The following is a 19,890-nucleotide window of genomic DNA, read 5'->3' as shown; positions in this document are numbered from 1 at the left end:
CAGGGAAGATATTAGTCTGTGGTTAAAAACACAAAAAGGAAAGGGAGGGGGGTTTCAGATGTTTTGTCATTTATGGCTTGACTCAGTTCTGAGGAAAACGTGACATAATTGTCTTAGCCCTTCTCATTTAAAACGGTTAGTGTTTGGGCTGCTGCAAGGTTATCTGCTGATATTTTAATCTTCTTTGTGCCTCATCTGTCCTCCCATTGGACTGCATGCTGCTGGGATTATAACCCAGGCATTCCACCACGTGAAATCCTGCTGCCTTAGAGAGTGCGCGTTGGGATGTGTGTGTGTGGGTGAGTGTGACTGCGTGTGTGCCTGTGTGTGTGTGTGCGCGTTTGGATGTGTGTGCATGCGTGTGTGTGTGTGTGAGTGTGTGTGTGTGTGTGTGCGCGTTTGGATGTGTGTGCATGCGTGTGTGTGTGTGTGTGTGTGTGAGTGTGTGTGTGTGTGTGCGTTTGGATGTGTGTGCATGCGTGTGTGTGTGTGCATGTGTGTGTGTGTGTGATGGCTTTCTCATCCTCTGCTCTGATGACTGTTGCGCTCACTCGCTGGGCTCCAGAAGTGCAGACGTCCTCCAGGCTCAGACAGCGCTGGAACCTCTCAAAGCACCCTGCACCCAAACGCAGAGCGAAGGTCATCTCCAGTGCTTTAAAACCCAGCGGAGCGAGAGAGAGAGAGAGAAGCAGCGAGAGAGGGAGAGAAAGGAAGGCAGGGAGAGAGGGAGAGAGAGGGGGAGAGAAAGGAAGGCAGGGAGAGAGAGGGAGAGAGAGAGAGGGGGTGGGTGGCTTATGTTTCAGGCCTGCAGTTTCCTCCCTTGGTAGTATTTGTGACTTTTTTTCACCAGAACAGGATGAGCCAGATATCCTACCTCTTTCCCAGCTAAATATACATATCTCTGTATCGCGCACATAGCGTATCGCATACAATCCCTGCAGCGTATAGTGTATCTCTGCTGCAGTGCTTTGAAACTGGGCCACTGCGATGACCCTGACGGAACTTTCGATGACCTCAATCCCCACGGCGGGGGCTTGATTATGACTTTATTATTCCATGTCATTAGGCTGATAATATCAATACGGGTGAATTGGCGGGCTATTGATTAGCAATAGCGCTCTCCCCCAAGTAGAGCACGTGTAGAGGCCATCGATCGGCTCTGCGTACGCGGGCTGACGCCCTCTCTCCCGGGCCGAAAGCGAAGAGGCGAGCTGTGCGCTCCCTCCTGTCCCAGACGGAGTTTAGGCGTCTGACGGAGCCAGCCCTGCCTGGCAGGCTGGCAGGCCCCGGCTTGTCTGCGTGTTGGGGGAAGATCGCGCCCAACGCAGATAGGAAAAGAAAAATAAAACAAATTGACTCGGGGGGAGGGGAGGGGAGGGGAGGGGAGGGGAGGGGGGAGACAGGGCCTCCTCATCCCCTCACGGCTCAGAAAGGAAAACTACAGGGAGGTGTGGGGGGGGGTGTGTCAGGGCGCAGAGACCCGCCTTTTCCTCCCGGCCTTTTGCACGCGCTCCTCGCTAAAGTCGCTCGCTCCTCGGAAAGACCCGCTCCACCGCCGGTCTGGTGTCTGCGACGTTATTCATAATTTAGTTTTGTTTTCGCGTGTGACACTCCTCCTGCCAGCTATTTCCAATTCCTGCGAACGGATCGTTTCAGTTCCAGTTTCCTACCCGGTGATCTTCCGTTTGGCTCTGTTTGTCAGGGCAGGTCCCGGGCGCTGCTGCTGCTGCTGCTGCTGCTGCTGCTGCTGCTGCTGCTGCTGCTGCTGCTTTCTAGGGGTTTGCAAACAAGGTCCTGGTGCCGGCGGCGTGGCCCGAGAGCTTCCCCCTCGTAAATTTCACCCTGCTCTCCCGGCGCCGGGCTATGCAAAGCCCTTTCCCTCCGCCACTTTCCATGTCATTTGCGTGTCTGGGGAGATTACGGCTTTAGCGGTGTCGCGTTACGCGCTCCTCCGCCCTCGGTCAGGTGGGCCCGCGTGTAGGAGCGGGGATTATACGTGTGTTCGGTGGCTTTCCCGGGGTCCCGGCGTTACCCGCGGGGGCAGAGTTCGGCGCTGCGGCCTCGGCGATATCGACCCGCCTCGTGCTAAATGTTCGGCGGAGCGGAAGGGCGCCGCACGGGCGGTTAAACCGGTGCAGTGCATTATGGGGCCCCCGTGACACAGGCGGCTTGCTGCTACGCGTACGCCCCTTCATTTCAATGCCAAAACAGCAGCTTCACGTGCTCCGGGGGCAGCGCACGGAGTGACACCCGTCAGTAACAGGCTGGAGTAGCGGGCCCTGTCCCCCGAGTGGGGCGAAAGGGCCTGTTTCCCAATACCGGGGTGTCAGGTTCACCATAAGCGCCGTTTCCTTCTCAGACCTGTGGCGGAGGATTAGGAGGTTTTGAATGGGCAGGGCCTGCTGCGGGTTCATGACTTGAGTTTCTGTTTTTCTCCCCCTGTCGCCATGTCCGCCCAAAGTCAGGGGGTTAGGGGTCTCAAATTATCCTCCTTCGTAAATGGAGGCCGACCTCGATCAGAGGAACGCGTCCGCATTGTAAATGACTGCCTACGAAGTGAACTGTTAATTAAGAGAATAATAAAAGATAATGGCTCGCAGATGAAACCGCAGAACGCAGAGCTCTACAGATCAACATGCCGAGAAAGGTTTTTTGATTTTGGACTGTCGTCGTGTTTCGTTGTGCAAGCCCCGCGCTATGAAATGTCACATGAAGTTGTACAGTAATATCGCTCTCTATAGTTCCGTTTTTTGTTGTGACATAATTCGCTCTTAATTAAGTTTGGTTTCTTCCGCTGCGGAAGAGGGAACCATTGGAGTAAAATGTCTCAAGTCTGCCCTCGCAGTAACCACTATGAGACCGCCATTTTGAAACGCTCTTACGCCGTTGTGCCGGGCTACTTTTAGACGCGTCGTGTTCTCATCAGTGCTCTGTCCTTTTCTTTGAGGGAGGCTGTTGAGCCCTGATCCCTGACGTGAAGGAGAGTCACGTGACAGTGGCGTTCACTGACCTCAATCCCGCTCGACCCGTTAGATGCTCCGAGAGGAGGCGGGGGCGGGGGGGGGGGGCTTGTCCTATAACCTTTCACCATCACGAATGAGTACTCTCTTTATCGGCTGGATGGAGGTGACTGCTTTGCCTCTCTCGTGTCATCAGTCTCCCGGAGTCTCAGACCGGAACAGAGCTGGCTCTAGGAGTGTTGTGACCCTAGACAAGAAGTAAGCAATCACAGGCAGTGGGGAGGGCATGGCAGCCATCTTGGACCAGGGAGCCAGTGGAATAGCATCGAAAACGCTATTCAAGTTGTCTGAATACTGTGCAAGGAAGATATCTTTAAAAAAAATAAATAAACATTTTTTAAACTGAATTGTGTGGCCCTAAACAGCACCATGCACCACTTACGCCCCCAGCCAGCTGTGGACCGGGCGGCTGGTTTAAGCGTCCGCGTGCCGCCCTGTTTTCGCGGGGGTGTCCCCGGCCCGGCGAGGCGTGAGGCCTGTTCTAACGCTCGGCATCTGCAGCTCCGTCTGCGCCAGAGCGGCGAGGGAGAAAATCGCACGCAACGAACGCAGAACTCAATTTCAGCGTTTCTCGTCTAAAAACAGCTCCGGGTTGCTAGGGAGAGGGAGCAGAGGGCTCGGTCGGTCTCCGGCGCGGACGCGATGGCGCTCGGAAACCCACAGGGGAGGCCCCGGAATTCCCAGAATTCCGAGCGGCAGGCGAGCGGGGCCTTGGCGTCCGCGGAGGTAGAGGCGACGGGGTGTTGGGGCTGCTTTTCCCCCGGTTTCTCAGGCTCCATGGGAGACTCCAGCTCTCTGGGTGTTCTGCAGTTCTGCAGAGTAGATTTGGGGCGCAGAAGGAGATCTATTCTGTTTTTTTTTTTTTTTTTTTTTTTTTTTTTTGGTTCTCAAGAGCTGAGAGAAATTAAATGAAATTAAAGCCTTGAAGCTCATTAAATGTACATTGCAGTGTAAAGGCTTCCCCTAATGTGAGAGTGCCACCCCCCAACACACACGTACACACACACACACGCCCGTGTACACACACACACAGACACACACACACACACGCCCGCATACGCATACACAATACACACACACACACACACACACCCGCGTACACACTCTGCTCATTTCTGCACATCCTGGCACATGCCTGGCGCCTCTTCATAAGACGGTTACCAGGGCAACGTGCCCGCTTTGTTCTGGTTTGTGATTTGTACAGGAGCAGCTCCCAGCCGTACAAACGGGGTTGTACTCTCTCCATATTTTCTTGGACCAGACATGTACTTTTTTAAATTTATTTTTTTACTTCACTTCATTTGTTTTTTGTGTTGTTCATTGACACTTGAATTATGAAGTAATGACAGTACCAGTTCAGTTGGAAACAGTGACGTTCAGTAGTCATAACTTTTATCTCTTTGTGTTGACGTTTAGAGCAGACGTGTTGTGTTTAGAGTCAGTCGTATAGATCAGTGTACATGCGTAGGGCAGCCTCTGCGATGGTTGCGTCCATGCTCTAGGCTGTAGGCCCTCTCCGGTCCTGCAGAAGTTGCTTTCGGCAGACGTGCGGTTGAATCAGACCTGCAGAAACACACACGCAGGTGATTAATGCCCTGCTTCATGTCACTCGAGCGGTCTTCAAAGACGCAGGTAATCGCACGAGAAAAGGCAGATTTGCCGCATTCCATCAGCGTTGTACCCATTATTTATTTTTCTTCTGGTTTCGGAGAACTCAAAATGGCACCCAGAATACAGCGATGGTTTATGACCTCTGCAGTACTTCAGGAAACATGGCGATGATCCTGCCTCTCATACGCGGTTATCAGATTTTCACATCACGTACACACACGTGCACGTGTACACACATGCATACACGCACACGTACACAAATAGACTAGCATAGACTTTCCATTGACATTTGCACTAATCTCTCTCTCTCTCTCTCTCTTTCTCTGCATGTTCTCGCTGCCTCCCTGCCTCCCTGCTCTGGTTTGGATCACTGGCAATAGGTAAGTCCTGGACTCCTCTTTAAAAGCATTACAGACACACATATACACACACTCACACAGACATACACACACAGAGACACACTATACACACTATACACACTATACACACTATACACACTATACACACATACACACAGCACACACACACACAGACATACAGACACACTATACACACACTCACACACACACACATATACACAGACAGACACACTATACACACACACACACAGGCAGACACATAGCACACACACACACAGACATACAGACACACTATACACACACTCATACACACTCACACACACACAGACAGACACACTATACACACACACAGACAGACACACAGCACACACACACACAGACATACAGACACACTATACACACACACACACACACAGCACACACACACACACACAGACATACAGACACACTATACACACAGACATACACACAGACACATAGCACACACACACGCAGACATACACACAGACAGACACACTATACACACACACACACAGACAGACACACAGCACACACGCACATACACACAGACACACAGCCGCTCTAGAATTTGCATACCTTTTCTTTTCTTTTTTTAATCGGGTCAAGTGGCGTCAGCCGGTTACCTAATTGAATGAGAACCTGTTCCCTTTGCGGGTTCTTGAGCGGGCTACTTCAGCTGCGAGAGCGATTACCTTCAGGCTCCTTTATAGTGCCACGCTTGGCCTTAATGCTGCGAATATGGAAATATGAAAGGAATTTTGCCTCATCACCATTTCCATGGCTACGGGATTGAGCGCGCGGCGTCTGAAGCTGATGAGTATCGTGTGTGGGGGGCGCGCGACAGGACAGCCGAGCAGCAGGCCTTTCTCTTCCTCTGCCCTCCCGCCCGGCCGCTGACGTCTCCGTGACGCGCGGGAGGGTTCCAGCGACGCGCTATCGCTGGCCGTCTCCCGGCCCGTCCGCCCTACGCACGCCGCGGCGGCGTCTGATAGCGCGGGGCATGCGGCCTGCACGGGGAGCGCAGATAAAGGCCTTCTGAAGAGCCCGGACTGCAACGGCCTGTCCGTCTGTCTCCATCACGCCAGGGAGGTTTAGCGCTCATAATGAGTCTGCGTAGAAGCGGGGGATTGATGCCGCTGTTCCACTTTGGCTCGTGTCGTGCGTGTGATCTGGCTCTTTCAGCACACAAGATTCGGGCGTACCACGCCAAAGTCTGGCTCAATCATTTGGACGTGTTTGGTTGTAATTTCTTTCAATATAATCTGTATTTACTGGTAGTTTGGTGTAAATACTGGTGGAAATTGAATAGCTGCCTGTGAGTCCCCCTACGGCGGTTTAAAACCGTTTTGATCAGCAGGTCGTGGGGTGGGCAGGGGAACTGTTGGAAGCCTGTTTTAGGCGCTTTGATGTGATTTATTGTGATGGGATAAGAGTCAACTTAACCTCATGGTTTGGATCTATTGAGTCTGTGTGTGTGTGTGCATGCCTGTGTGCCTGTGCCTGTGTGTGTGTTTGTGTGTATGTTTGTGTGTGTGTGTGTGTGTGTGTGTGCCCGCCTGTGTAAACGCTGAGGAGAGAATGAGTCTGCTTGGTCTCTCTGCTCTGCTCTCTCTGTGAGTCTGCTCTCTCTGCTCTGCTCTTCTCTCTGTGAGTCTGCTCTCTCTCTCTGCTCTTCTCTCTGTGAGTCTGCTCTCTCTCTCTGCTCTTCTCTCTGTGAGTCTGCTCTCTCTCTATGCTCTCTCTCTCTGCTCTTCTCTCTGTGAGTCTGCTCTCTCTGCTCTCCTCTCTGTGAGTCTGCTAGCTCTCTGTGCCCTGGGCCCGTTTGGCTGTCACATGTCTGCACACGTGTGCCGGCCCCGACCGGGGCGCCCCAAAAAAGCCTTCTAGCGTTCCAGCGTTCGCCCCGTAAGTAATACTCCGGGGCGAAAAGAGAGAGAGTGTCCGCCTTCCTGTTCCCCCAGCCGGCCCAGAGGGCCACCGAGTTATTGATATTTCTCACCCCCCCGACTTAACCGTTTACAGGCGGCTACGAGAACGGATCGCACCTTCTTTCTCATGCCAGCGCTTTCAAAAGGCCTATTCTGCCAGGGTATTGACTCTCTTAAAAAAAAAAAAAGGAAAATTAAATAAGGGCCCTCCAGTCATCCGCAGAAATGTCTCGCTCTGTTTTCTGAGGCGGGGTTGAGAAGCTCGGGGCCCGTTTGAAGCATCCAGAGGACTTCACGACCTTCCGACCGCTCCGCCAGCACAGGGTTTACAGGACCATAAAGACTGGAATTTTTTGCCATTGCCTCTTTAAATATTTTTATGAAGAGACATTCGAATAAGGGGGGCCCCTTTGACGCCCCCGCCCCCTCCCCCCCCCCCCCCAAAAAAAAAGAAGAAGAACGTTTTTTGACCGTAGAGGCAGAGCTTCTGGGGCTTTCCGAACTCTTGTGACCGGGCGACTACAAATGCTTTCACAAAATGGCCGCCGTGTCTGAAGAAACCAGCCGTTTGTGTGTGAGATAGGGCCACGGCTCTCTTGTCACAGGATCAAACCACGCTGCCAATATCCTCATCCAGGTCCAGACCTGGAGAAAAATCTGCATTTTGTCTTCTTTTTGTTCCGTCTCCGTTGTATATTCTGTGTTGTTTCCTCTCCGGAGCGGAAAAAGTACATTCCGTATCTCCTTAGCGCTCCCGGATAGGACTGGCAGAAGTGGAGGCTCGTCCACAGACGCAAATGGATCAATGCAAAATGTCCATTAGTGTGAGAACAGGGATTGGAGCGGCTTTTAAAAAAGCATCCCAAATCAAATTATCTTGCTTTTAGATGCCACTTTAACGACTGCTCTCTGAAATAACTCTGAGAAGAATGGCAGTTTTCAGAAGTCTTGGCCATGACGTGTGGACGTGCTCCAGAAACGCGCGTGCCGCTCGCCGCACGCTCACTCTTTCTCCCTGTCCTCGCCGAATTCCCGGAACAGCTCTCGAAAATATTCTAATTATTAGATGGACTATCGCATAGTTTGTGAATTAACAAGCAATAATGCCTCTGTCAGCCTGAGTGAAACACGTCATTGTGGATTTTGGCCTTTAGTTCTGCGCCTCCGTGAGCACTTTGTAAGTGTAGATGGCCGTTTGGGTCTCTGAGAATCCCCGATATTCGAGGTTTAAGATGGCCGAAGTGCCGGTTTTGAACGTGAAGAAAAGCTTCTGAATACTCCTACGGTTCCCTAACTGCCTCGGAACTCCATTTCCCTCTGGCTTCTCCGAGGGCAGTGGACAGAGCGGAAAGATCCCACCGTATTTGCTGATGTAGCTCTCCCCCCCGCTTTGTCTTTCCTCAACCGCCCCCCCAATCCCCCTCCCCCGCCAACCCCCTCATACGGGAACCGGACCTGCAGGGTTCCCACGGAAACGTTTGCCAAAGTAAATTGAAGAGAGGAAATGGGGGCCCTCTCCGTGAGCTGTGTCAGACGGGGTTTGGAGCAGTCTGAAGACATGGCTCCCCTCCAGGCCTGTGTGTGTGTGTGTGTGTGGGGGGGGGGTTTCGGCCTCTCTGGGGGGTGGGGGTGGGGGTGGTTGAGGCGAGCAGTGTAGTAAGCAGTCCCTATCTGTGATTATTCCAGCCGTGTCGCTGTGCAGCGATGTTGGGCGGTCACCATCTTGCATCTGCGGGAGTCTTCGCCCGTCTCTGATTGCGCTCCGCTTGCAGAGTCCAAACTCCTCCTTTTGTTTTAACAGATGTGCCTCGCCGTCTGTAATTAGGAAACGGTGCCTTTGAAACTGTGAGCCCTTTATGTACGCGCTGCGGTACAGTGAGCGGTGGCTGATTGTGTGTTTTTGAGGTGAAAATAGCTCGCCTGCGTCTAGATACGTATTACTCCATATTGTCTTTGTGTGTTTGTTGGTGTGTGTCTGTGTATTCGCGTGTGTGCATGTACATGCGCATGTGCACGGGCGTGCTTGGGGGCATCTGCTTGTGTGTGTTTGCGTGCCTGTGTGTGCATACTTGTGTGTGATTGTGTGTGTGTGTGTGTGTGTGTTGTGAGTTTGCATGTGTGTGTTGCCAGTGTGTGTTCGTCTGTTGTCGGTGTGCGTTTATGTGTTGTGAGTGTGTGTGTGTGTGTGTTTTAAGTGTGCATTTGTGTGTTGTCAGTATGTGTGTGTGTTGTGATTGTGCGTGCGAGTGTGTGTGTTGTGAGTATGTGTTGCGCGTTGCGTGTGTGTGTGTGTGTGTGTGTGTGTGTTGTGAGTATGTGTGTGTTTCTGGGTTGCGTTGCTGCCCCGGGTCCCCCTGCGCAGCTGTGGCGGTGACAATCCCAGCTCCGAGGTCAGGCCCGCTCTTTGATGTGGAAGCAAGCGAGAACCACGTCAGGACTGCTATCCTCTGAGATCACTGCCTGATTTAGCTGACTGGCCCCTTGTTGTGGTGTCTGGGAGTGTCTCCAGTCAAAGACTGTTATGTCTGGTGTTCAGGCGGCTCTTCCTGGAACTGAAAACCTCAGCATAGGAACAGCGCTAGACTGCCCTTTTTGGGAAAGCAACTGCGGCCGGTGTAATGAGAGACTTGCCTTTAGCCCTCGCTGCAGCTCTCCCGAGCGCTACCCCTGGCCTCGGAGTGACAGGTGGAGCAGTGACCCAAGGTAAACCTGAGGCGCTCAGACAGAGGGTGGATTATATTCCGGGCCGGGGAGTGAGGTCGGGGCTTGGGCATGGTCTTTAAATGTCAGATCCTTTACTGGGGGTGAACCTCGGCTGTAGGACACGCAAGATGTCGTAAATACACCTCCCCCCCTCCCCCTCCTTCCCCGTCCTGTCCCGCCCCCGTCTTTTCGTCTTTCTCAAGAGAAATGTGAACGGTCGTAATACTCTGAGTAACTCTGTCAGCACAAAAAGGGGGCAAGGTGATGTGAGAGTTGGGGTGGCAGGCAGTTGGGTAGGATCCAGAGGTGGCCTGGGGCGGCACTCGCTGTGGGTGTGAGGAGCCGGGGCCTGTTTGTGAGGAGCTGGGGCCTGTTTGTGAGGAGCTGGGGCCTGTTGCCCCTCGTTCTCTCCCCGGAAGGCAGCTGGGGGGGGGAGGGGGGGGCGGTGGTGTCTGCCTGGCGACGCTGACCGTACGCACGCTCAGACACGCGTGTTGTGTCTAGCGAGCGAGCGCTCTGAAGCCGCGCGCGTAGCGAGCGCTGCCCGCTAGCCTCCCTCCCGCGGACGCCGCCCCCGTCACAGAGATTAGGCGCTCAAATAAGGACAGGGAGACGCTGCCAGAGACGGGGACCGGAGCCGGGGGGGGGAGGGGCTGCCGCAGCCCCGCTCTGCCCCTGTAAAGGCCGGTCGTCGGGGTTCCCGGAAAGCGCTCTGATTACTGCCAGAGCTCCGCGTCGGTCCCGCTTCTTAGCCTCTGCTCCACCGTCACACATGGACCCCGTCAGAGGGGAGATAAAAACAAAAACACTTCTGCGATGTCAGCCCACGGAGGCATATCAGTTTAAACTCGTGTAAACATATTTTCGCAAACCGCTAGTTGTGCAGGTGATCACTCGCTTGTGCCCAGCGACAGACGGACATAATAAGGTAATAATTAACGATGCACCCTTCGCGGTGAATCAGAATGCACATATTGCTGTGATGAGTCACAGAGGCAGGATTTCAGGGCTGCTGTAAGGTGTTGTCGGTTCCCCCGATGAGCTCTGGATATATTTACATATTATTCTCTAAAATAATGAATGTGGAAGTGGGCTGTGAGCTGCAGTACGGTTGACCTGGCTGAGGAACAGAAAAGCCTGTTAATGTGTGTCTCCTACAAGCCCTCACTGGGTGCTATTAAAACTCAAATTATCAGTTAAAACTCTGTTGCCATACCGACAGCGAGGCGCATTTCTCTTGCCGGCTTTGTGCATCAGCTCGCCGGTTTGTGGTATCGCGGTGACCCCTGACCTCTTGTAAATCCCTGTCCACACAAGGAGACCTGGCCCGCGGACTGGTTTCCAGTGCTTGACATCTCAGGGGTCGCGGTGTGTGGTGCTGAATTTATAAGGGGCTGTTTGCTGAGGGATTACGATATACTTCCTCGCACCCAGCTCCCTGGTCAAATAATCTCTCTCCACCGTGATTGTCCAGTGGTTTTTTTTTTTGGTTTTTTTCATTGCGACAGTGCTTTGAGCTGGCGGGCGGGGCGACCAGCGCAGACAGACACAAGTGCAGCACTGTGAAAGGGTTGCGTACAGCCTAGCTTTGGGGGACGGAAGCTTTCGAAACCAGGGAGGAAGTGACACGGGGGGGGGGGTTGGTGAAGATCTTGCTAGATGCAACAGGCGAGGCTAGACGCCGCAACGTGTCTGGGTTTGGGGGCCCTGTCGGCTGCGACGTACAGTTGATTTTAGACTAAGCAGGAGACAATCCTCCCCTGGAGCAATGCAGGGTTAAGGGCCTTGCTCAAGGGCCCAACGGCTGTGCGGACCTTATTGTGGCTACACCGGGATTAGAACCACCGACCTTGCGTGTCCCAGTCATGTACCTTAACCACTACGCTACAGGCCGAACTTACGGGAACACGCCTCGTCTGACACCTGTGCGGCAGCCACGCTCCCACACTGGGGCGTTTCTGCGTCTGACACGCAACTGGCAGCCATCTTGCCCCCCCCCCGCCCCTCCCTCCTCTGCAGGAAGGGCGTCTCGTCCGGCTGGCTGTCCCCTGGCGCGCTGTTCTGGGAGGGCAGCCGCGGGTCACCGGCAGGGTGGGGGTAACGCTCCTCCACCGCCACACCGCAGTCTGCCAGGAACACGGCGCACACGCCCAAAGACAAAATCATCTCGCTAGTGTCAGAATGGTCCCCGGTTCAGCGCTGAGATAACCTGCTATCGGTTTCCGCACAACCACAGCTTTTTCACAGCAAACAGACTGAAAGTGTGTGTGTGTGTGTGTGTGTGTTCGTGTGTGTATATGGATCGGTGTGTGTGTGTGTGTGTGTGTGTGTGTCTGTGTCTGTGTCTGTGTCTGTGTTTTTGTGTGTTGTGAGTGTGTGTGTCTGTGTGTGTCTGTGTCTGTGTTTTTGTGTGTTGTGAGTGTGAGTGTGTGTGTCTCTGTGTGTGTGTGTTTTTTTGTGTGTTGTGTGTGTCTGTGTCTGTGTCTGTGTCTGTGTGTGTGTGTGTGTGTGTGTGTGTGTGTGTGTATGTGTGTCTGTGTGTGTCTGTGTGTGTGTGTGTATTTGTCACAGGAGTCTTTCTTGCAGTGATCTAGTTGTGGTATTCTTAACTCAACCTCAGCAGACATGTTCAGGGTACGGTCATCTGCGTTCATTTCCTGATAAGTGCCCCCTGACTGTGTTGAAAGTCTGTTTATCTCACCATGTATTTACTGACTCCCGTGGCTGCTGGAACTACAGTATGTCTGGCCTGTTTGTTTACCTATTTTTATGAAATGCCATTCTGTGTGTTTAGAGATGAGATCCGGAAATCTGGTTCTGGGGGGTCGGGTCTCGGTGGTGGACGAAAGTCGTGGTGGACGAAAGTGGCTAGGAGGAACAGTATTAGTGCTCAGTTAGAAACCTCTTTCATATTCTGTAGAGGTTTCCGTTCTTTAGTTCGACAGTCGTAGTTATGTATTTTTTACGTTTCTCTTTTTAACTTTTTTTAATTTTATTCACCTGAACATACTGTATATCCAACAGTAAACATTCATCTCTAAGTCAGGCTCGAAAAATGTCAGGCATTTACCAAGTAAGTAAGTGAAAGGGTTATTTTTTTTTTTAAACGTTCCGCATACCCTCAGGATAAAGAGAGCGCAGGGTAAAGGGGAAGTGGACTTGAACTCTGCGGCCGGTTTCACGCCGAACGGCGAGGTCTGGGCGCTGAGCGCGGGCTGAAGGCGGCACGCCCCGGGCTTCCTTGTTCCGCCGTCGCCTTGGCGACCGCGCTTCACGCGGCCGGGCGCACAGAAGGCCTCTGTTTCAGCCTCCTTCCCCCGGGTTATTCCTAGCCGCTATTTATCCTGGGGGGGTGGGGGTGGGGGTGGGGGGGGGGTGGGGGGGGGGGGGGGGGGGGGGCTGTACAATGACCGCACGGAGGTGCCAGATTCCAGCGGAGGCTCTCAGAAGGAGCCGACCGTGGGGTCCGGGCATGTCTCTCACACACGCAGGAGCTAAATAAATCCTTATCGCGAGGTGTCACATCCTCCCCGTGCCATGTAAACTCCACTGTGTGCCCAAGCCATCCCTGCTATGCGGCAGCCCCTGTTGCAGTGTGGTGACTTTTTCAGCAAGGCCCTTTCAGGTGGGATTACGGATCACAGGGAGGCCCCTCGCGCCGACTTGGCCAGATATAACCCCCCCCCCGCCCCCACCCTGCCCGATTTAGGCAGGGAGGGGTCCCGCCCGTGTCCTCCCTCATTGTTGTCTGGGACGGGCGGAGGGGGACGGGGTAGAGGCATGTGACAGCGAGTGGGGGGTCATTCTGCTCCAGGAGATTCGGCGATTCCAGTTTCACCTCGCTTGTCCTTCAGACTTTCGACTTCCATCTCGGACTTCGCCCGCCCCACGCTGTTCCCGGCTGTTCCGCTGGCCCGCCGGCTCCACGGAGACGGGCTGGCTGCCGTCCAGTGCTGTCTCTCCCTCTCCCTCCCTCTCCGTCTCGCTCTCCCTCTCTCCCTCGCCGTCTCTCTCCCTCTCTCTCTCTCTCTCCCCGTCTCCCCCTCTCCCTCGCCGTCTCTCTCCCTCTCTCTCTCTCTCTGTCTCTCCCTCTCCCTCCCTCTCCGTCTCGCTCTCTCTCTCTCCCTCGCCGTCTCTCTCCCTCTCTCTCTCTCTCTCCCGTCTCCCCTCTCTCCTCGCCGTCTCTCTCCCTCTCTCTCTCTCTGTCTCTCCCTCTCCTCCCTCTCCGTCTCGCTCTCTCTCTCCGTCTCACTCTCTCCTCTCCCTCTCCTCTCCTCCTCTTCTCTCTCTCTCTCTCTCTCTCTCCGTCTCACTCTCTCTCCTCTCCGTCTCGTTCTCATCGCTCTCTCCCTGCACATGCTCTCCTGCACATGCCTGCTCTCTCGCCCTCTCTCGCCCGCCCCGGTGAGGGCGGAAGCCGAGGGCGGGGGGTTGAGGAGCAGTGAGGCGGGCGGTCACACCTCCGTCCCCCTCTCCTCTCCCTCAGTCCCGCGCCTCCCTGCGGCCTGGGCCGGGCCCCCCCTCGCCCCAAACACCCTCCCCCCCCCCCAGTCACATGCCCCGTCCCAGTCAGCCAGAGTTCACAGGGGCGAAACGCGGGCTGACCGAGACAGGCCTCCAGACCCAGATGGGCCGGCCCCTCCCCCTGATCCCTCCTCTACAGCTGCAGAGCCCTGACCCTTGAACCCTCCATCCAAGATTACCCGCAGATTTGCCAGATTGGAAGCCGCTATGCGCAGGGCCTAATCCACGCCCGGAGCAGCGCACGTGGACTGGCTGGCCGGGGCGCGCAGGGGGGGGAGATCCTCCCTCTCGCTGGCTCACCGGGTCCCTACCTCTCCGGTCAACACACGCCGCTGCTACTTCCTGAAAGCTAATTAGCCGTCGGGCCCTTCAGACTGTGTGCGCTGGCCGGCGTTGCCATGCCGATTCCGGGCCCCCGGCGTGGGGGCAGCACAGCCGGTGTTCATGCTCGGGACGCGCCCTGTTATAGCCGCGCGCGGTTTAAGTCCCAAAATGGTCGTCCGTGTGCGAGGCTAGCAGACGAGGCGATGGCGGTTTATTGCGCCGGGAGAGAGGTTGGCTCGCCCCTCCCTCTTACAGTGTGTGTTACCACCTGTTGCTGTTTCTCTGGCCCATTGAACCGCCCCCCCCCCCCCCCCCTCCCCATTTCATGCACAGCCCCACTTTTGACAGACGTTCACACGTCTGTACCCCCCAAGCCTCCTGAGTGGACAGACTGGGTATGTCAGCAGTGCCCAGCCACATACCTTCCTGCTTCAGTCACTGGTGTGGGGGGGGGAGGGACAGCCGATTGACTTAATTGTGTCACGCCCGCTCTTGGCGAAACGCCGTCCTGGGGCATCTGTCAGTGCTGCAGCACACAGCCCTGTCGGTCCGAGCCGGAGCCACTAAACCAGCAGCCAGCTGCTGCGTGGTTTCACTTATACTCCTGGTCCGGTAGTGCTCATTCCTGAGGGGCGCCCTTCACCAAAATAGCTGAAAGGGTGGGGGGGGGGGGGGGGGCACCGTTGGGAGAGGGGCAGTACCCAAATGTGTTTTCATCCAGGCAGCCCCCGAGCCAGCGTGTGTTTTTAGACGGCTCAGCTGTAAATATAACCCAAATACATGTGTCATCGTAGTCTGAGTGTGGCTTTCTCTCTTAATATAAACGCCCTGTATATCTCCCATTCACCAACTGTCTGCCTGGCTCTAATTAGAATCGCAAACTTTTACCGCCTGCTAATTCAAAAAGAAAAATAAGATGCAGTTTTATGTTTCTGTTGACAGTTATTTATTTATTTTTTCCACCCCCCCGGCTGGAAGCAGCCAGCCACCAGCAGCAGGAGCAGTTTTGTAATTAGCGAGTGGCGCGTGGCGCACGGTTCCGATCCGATCGCTAACAGGGGTCAGCTCATAACCGCGGGCGGGCTTAACGGGAAGCGCTTGAGTGGTGCCTTTTGCCTTCTTGTAAGAGCCGTATAATGGAGACAGGGGCGGGATATTGATTGGGAAACCGATGTCGCGCTGGTGGGGAAACGGGTATGTTTGGGTTCAGACCCCCAGCTTCGTAGCAGCCCGGGCGGGGGGCGGGGGGGGTGGCGAAGGGAAGGCGGAGGGAAGGCGGAGGGAAGGCGAAGGGAAGGCGGAGGGAAGGCGGAGGGAAGGCTGGGGTTTGGCCGAGAGGCTGGCGACAGACACAGCTGCAAAGAGCTGAGGTCATCAGTGTACCAGCAGCAATCCACATCATAACAAGTCCCCACTTGTGTGGCTGTGCGTGTGTCACTGGGTGTGTGTGTGTGTGTGTGTGTGCATGTGTGCGCGTGTGTGTGTGTGTGTGTGTGTGTTTGTATGTGTATGTGCGTACATGTGTAAGAATGTGTCCGTGTGTGTGTGTAAGACTGTGTGTGTGTGTGTGTTTGTATGTGTATGTGCGTGCATGTGTAAGAATGTGTGTGTAAGACTGTGCGAATGGGGACCACCTTTTGGTTGTCGTTTTTTAACGTTCCCCTAAAATGTGTCAGCATTTCAGCAACATTTCAGGTTTTGAGTCAGGGGGCCGCCCCGCTAGCTAACTGTGTGAGTGACAAAGGAAGTGTAAAAGGCACTAGGGACTGCAGCCCAGCAAGAACACACATACACACACACACATACACACTCACACACACTCATACCTCCAACATCCTGCTGAATTGAAGCACTCGCGCCTTTCTCCTAACATTCGTCTCAGTATTTTTAAACGTACGTTATTTAAAACCGTTTCTCCGTTCCTTGCAGGCGCACGATCCGATTCCAGCCAAGAAGTCTAAATATGAAGACTTCGTCTCGCAGTCCCCGTCAGCTGACAAAGAGAAGCAACCTGACTGGCTGCGATCGCTGTCGGCCTCGGCGAATAAGGTGCGTGCTTTCCCTTCGCCGGGAGAGACGGTGCGATGGTGGTAGTCGTGGAGGTGTTGTTGCAAGGGCAACTGACAGGATTAGACAGGCTGTTTAATGCCAAGCGTCAGCTGTGAAATCAGAGCCAGACTGTTTAGGATTTCCAACTGTAATAATCACACGTCGCCTTTGAACCTGATGGGGGATAGGGCCCGGTTTCAAATTAAATTTGTTAAATGTCTCCTCGCCAAGCTAAAATTATGCCTCAGAAGGTCAGGAAACGTTGGCGTACGACAGCCGTATCTGTGCCTCTATGATCCATACGCACCGATTCAATTCATTATATATGTTTGTGGATATTTTATATTGTATTTACGTACCTTTTATGCAGTTACATGTTTGTTTTTATTGTTTATAGTTCATTGGATTTAGGGTTCTATGTTTCCATTATAATACTGGGGAAAAACTCCCCCTTCATTGGACCGGGGAAAGATTCATTGGACCGGGGAAAGATTCTGAAGTCATTTTCCTCCCTGACAGGGTCTTAACTGCATCCAGCCCCGGCAGAGACCTTCTGCCTTCCGGCCCTGGTCCCCCACCATTTCATCAGCCGAGAAGGAGACGCCCTCGCGCATCCCCGCCGTTCTGCGTGACAGGTGAGTCAGTGTGAATCTGAGCTCTGTGAGTCTCTGAGCTCTGTGAGTCTCTGAGCTCTGTGAATCTGAGCTCTGTGAGTCTCTGAGCTCTGTGAGTCTCTGAGCTCTGTGAATCTGAGCTCTGTGAGTCTCTGAGCTCTGTGAGTCTCTGAGCTCTGTGAATCTGAGCTCTGTGAGTCTCTGAGCTCTGTGAATCTGAGCTCTGTGAGTCTCTGAGCTCTGTGAATCTGAGCTCTGTGAGTCTCTGAGCTCTGTGAGTCTCTGAGCTCTGTGAGTCTCTGAGCTCTGTGAGTCTCTGAGCTCTGTGAATCTGAGCTCTGTGAGTCTCTGAGCTCTGTGAGTCTCTGAGCTCTGTGAGTCTCTGAGCTCTGTGAGTCTCTGAGCTCTGTGAATCTGAGCTCTGTGAGTCTCTGAGCTCTGTGAGTCTCTGAGCTCTGTGAGTCTCTGAGCTCTGTGAATCTCTGAGCTCTGTGAGTCTCTGAGCTCTGTGAATCTGAGCTCTGTGAATCTGAGCTCTGTGAATCTGAGCTCTGTGAGTCTCTGAGCTCTGTGAGTCTGACTTCTATGAATCTGAGCTCTGAGTCTCTGAGCTCTGACCCTGAGCTTGAAGAGTTTGAGCTCTGTGAATCTGAACTCTCTGAGTCTCTGCTCTCTGACTCTGTGACTGTAATTAAATGAAGGATAACAGTTGTTAGTATTGTGCCTGTACCAAAATTAGAAACTCGTAGGCTGTGAGGTTCTGAGCCAATGGCATTTGAGCTCGCCAGCCTTGCAGATGTGTGTGTGTGTGTGTGTGTGTGTGTGTGTGTGGTCTGGGGTCAGGCCTGCACTGTAGAGTCAGTCCTTATTCCACACTCTTCATTCTGAACCACAGTCACCCACACAGAGAAAACAATCTGTGTGATTCAGGTCTGCGCTGTGTGTGTGTGTGTGTGTGTGTGTGTGTGTGTGTGTGTGTGTGTGTGTGTGTGTGCTATGTTATAATATTCTGCCAACAACTGCCACAGTGCATGGCACTGCCTCATGCCTCACTCTGGGGACCTTCACCTGCAACACCCCTTCCAGCCAATCAGAAACTGCCCTTGCTCCCCCTCTGGCCAATCAAAATTAACCTAAAAATTCCAATTGCTAATGCTAATTATCCCCCTTTTCTATTTGAACTTTGGTGTAAATTTATGAGAAGCAGCCGAAGACATGCATCTGCTGTGTTCTGGGGTGGACTGAGGCCCTGTGATTTTGGCAGTCTCTCAGTTGCTCAGTGGTTGAGAGGTCACACGCTTTGCGCTCAGGCCATTGTTTGCACGTCCCGGCCGAAAGACAGCAAGGTCACCGAATTTGCGCCAAGATAACCAAACATGGGGGGTCAGTCATTAACGCACGCCCCCCCCCTTCCCCCACGCAGCTTCTACAACTTCAAAAATCTGGAGAGTTCAGTGGCCCCCAATGTGGCCCTCACGCCCCTGCCCCTCCAGAAAGTGGGCCAGCTCTCCCCCGCGGCCCCCAGCACGTCCCACTCCAACGGGCCGGAGGCCCCGGCCGACTGCAGCAGCAGCTCCAGGGCCCGGAAGAGGAGGGCGACAGGAGAACCTCAACCCCTGCCCGAGCCCCCCTGCCCCCCCGCCGCCGCCAGCAAGCCCCCCCAGGAGGACAAAGACTCCGAGGTGGAGGTGGAAGTGGAGAGTCGTGAGGAGTGTAAGTCTCGGCCCGACCGTTTACTTTCTATTCCCCCGCAGGATTTCAGTTTCAGGGACGCCGACCTGTTGCCTCAGACAGTAAAATCCCCAGACAGGAAATGCATATCTGAATACTTGGAAATTGCACAATATTGTTCCATTCATTTTAGTTCTGTGCTAATTCTGGACGTTGGTCAGGCTAAGACTTTCCACTTCAGTGTACTCTCTTCAGTCAGGAGTTCATAGTAAGCCATGGGGGGTTGTTGGGTTGCTTCAGAGGCCTGTGTTGTGTCATGGTTTCAAAACTGACCGCACACTCTCTCTCTCTCTTTCCCCACCAGTCACCTCCTCCCTCTCCTCCCTGTCGTCCCCTTCCTTCACCTCCTCGAGTTCGGCGAAGGACCTGAGCTCCCCGGGCACCCAGCCCCCGGCCTCCGCGGCCTCCTCCATGGACCAGGTCCCGGCCCTGCTGCAGGAGAGCCCCTCCGCCGCGGGGCTGGAGTCCGAGCTGGAGACCCTGCGGCAGGCTCTGGACAGCGGCCTGGACTCCAAGGAGGCCAAGGAGAAGTTCCTCCACGAGATCGTCAAGATGAGGGTCAAGCAGGAGGAGAAGCTGGGGTCCGCACTGCAGGCCAAGAGAAGCCTCCAGCAGGTATGTACGTGCACATACACACACACACACACACACAGGCATGCTCTCTTTCTCTCACACACACACACACACACACACAGAAGCAGGAGGTTTGTGTTTTCACCAACCGCAGACGCGGTGTTGGCAATAGCACCTCCCATGCCTGTAAATTTTTATTGTCTGAAGTTGGTGACAATAGAAATTTCCCCGCAGGTGATTGACACAGAATATTTGGTCTAGCAGTGAGTGTTTCCGGAAGCCTCCGGGACAGAATAGTACTGTTCCTCCTAAAGTGTAAAACCTACGAGGCGGTGGCACAACTGAACTCTGTAACCTAAGATGGCCGTTGTTTGCGGGCGGCAGAAACTGGAATTCCATTATGAGCCAAGAGAAAAAAAAGGTGTGGAGAGTG

At 54.0% G+C, this 19,890-nt stretch overlaps 1 protein-coding gene across 1 annotated transcript in view; it reads left to right on the top strand.

The window, feature by feature from the left end:
* skia (v-ski avian sarcoma viral oncogene homolog a) overlaps positions 1-19,890 on the top strand; it is a 77,642-nt gene that overhangs the window by 52,569 nt on the left and 5,183 nt on the right. Inside the window, exons 2-5 of the mRNA XM_061258529.1 lie at positions 16,420-16,539; positions 17,059-17,174; positions 18,577-18,866; positions 19,189-19,499. Of these exons, the coding sequence (XP_061114513.1) occupies positions 16,420-16,539; positions 17,059-17,174; positions 18,577-18,866; positions 19,189-19,499 (837 nt within the window). The remainder of the gene's footprint in view (positions 1-16,419; positions 16,540-17,058; positions 17,175-18,576; positions 18,867-19,188; positions 19,500-19,890) is intronic.

Source organism: Conger conger, chromosome 10, assembly GCF_963514075.1.
Source record: "Conger conger chromosome 10, fConCon1.1, whole genome shotgun sequence".
Taxonomy (NCBI): domain Eukaryota; kingdom Metazoa; phylum Chordata; class Actinopteri; order Anguilliformes; family Congridae; genus Conger; species Conger conger.
Note: the sequence above shows the minus strand (reverse complement) of the source record. Positions and strands in the feature narration are given on the sequence as shown.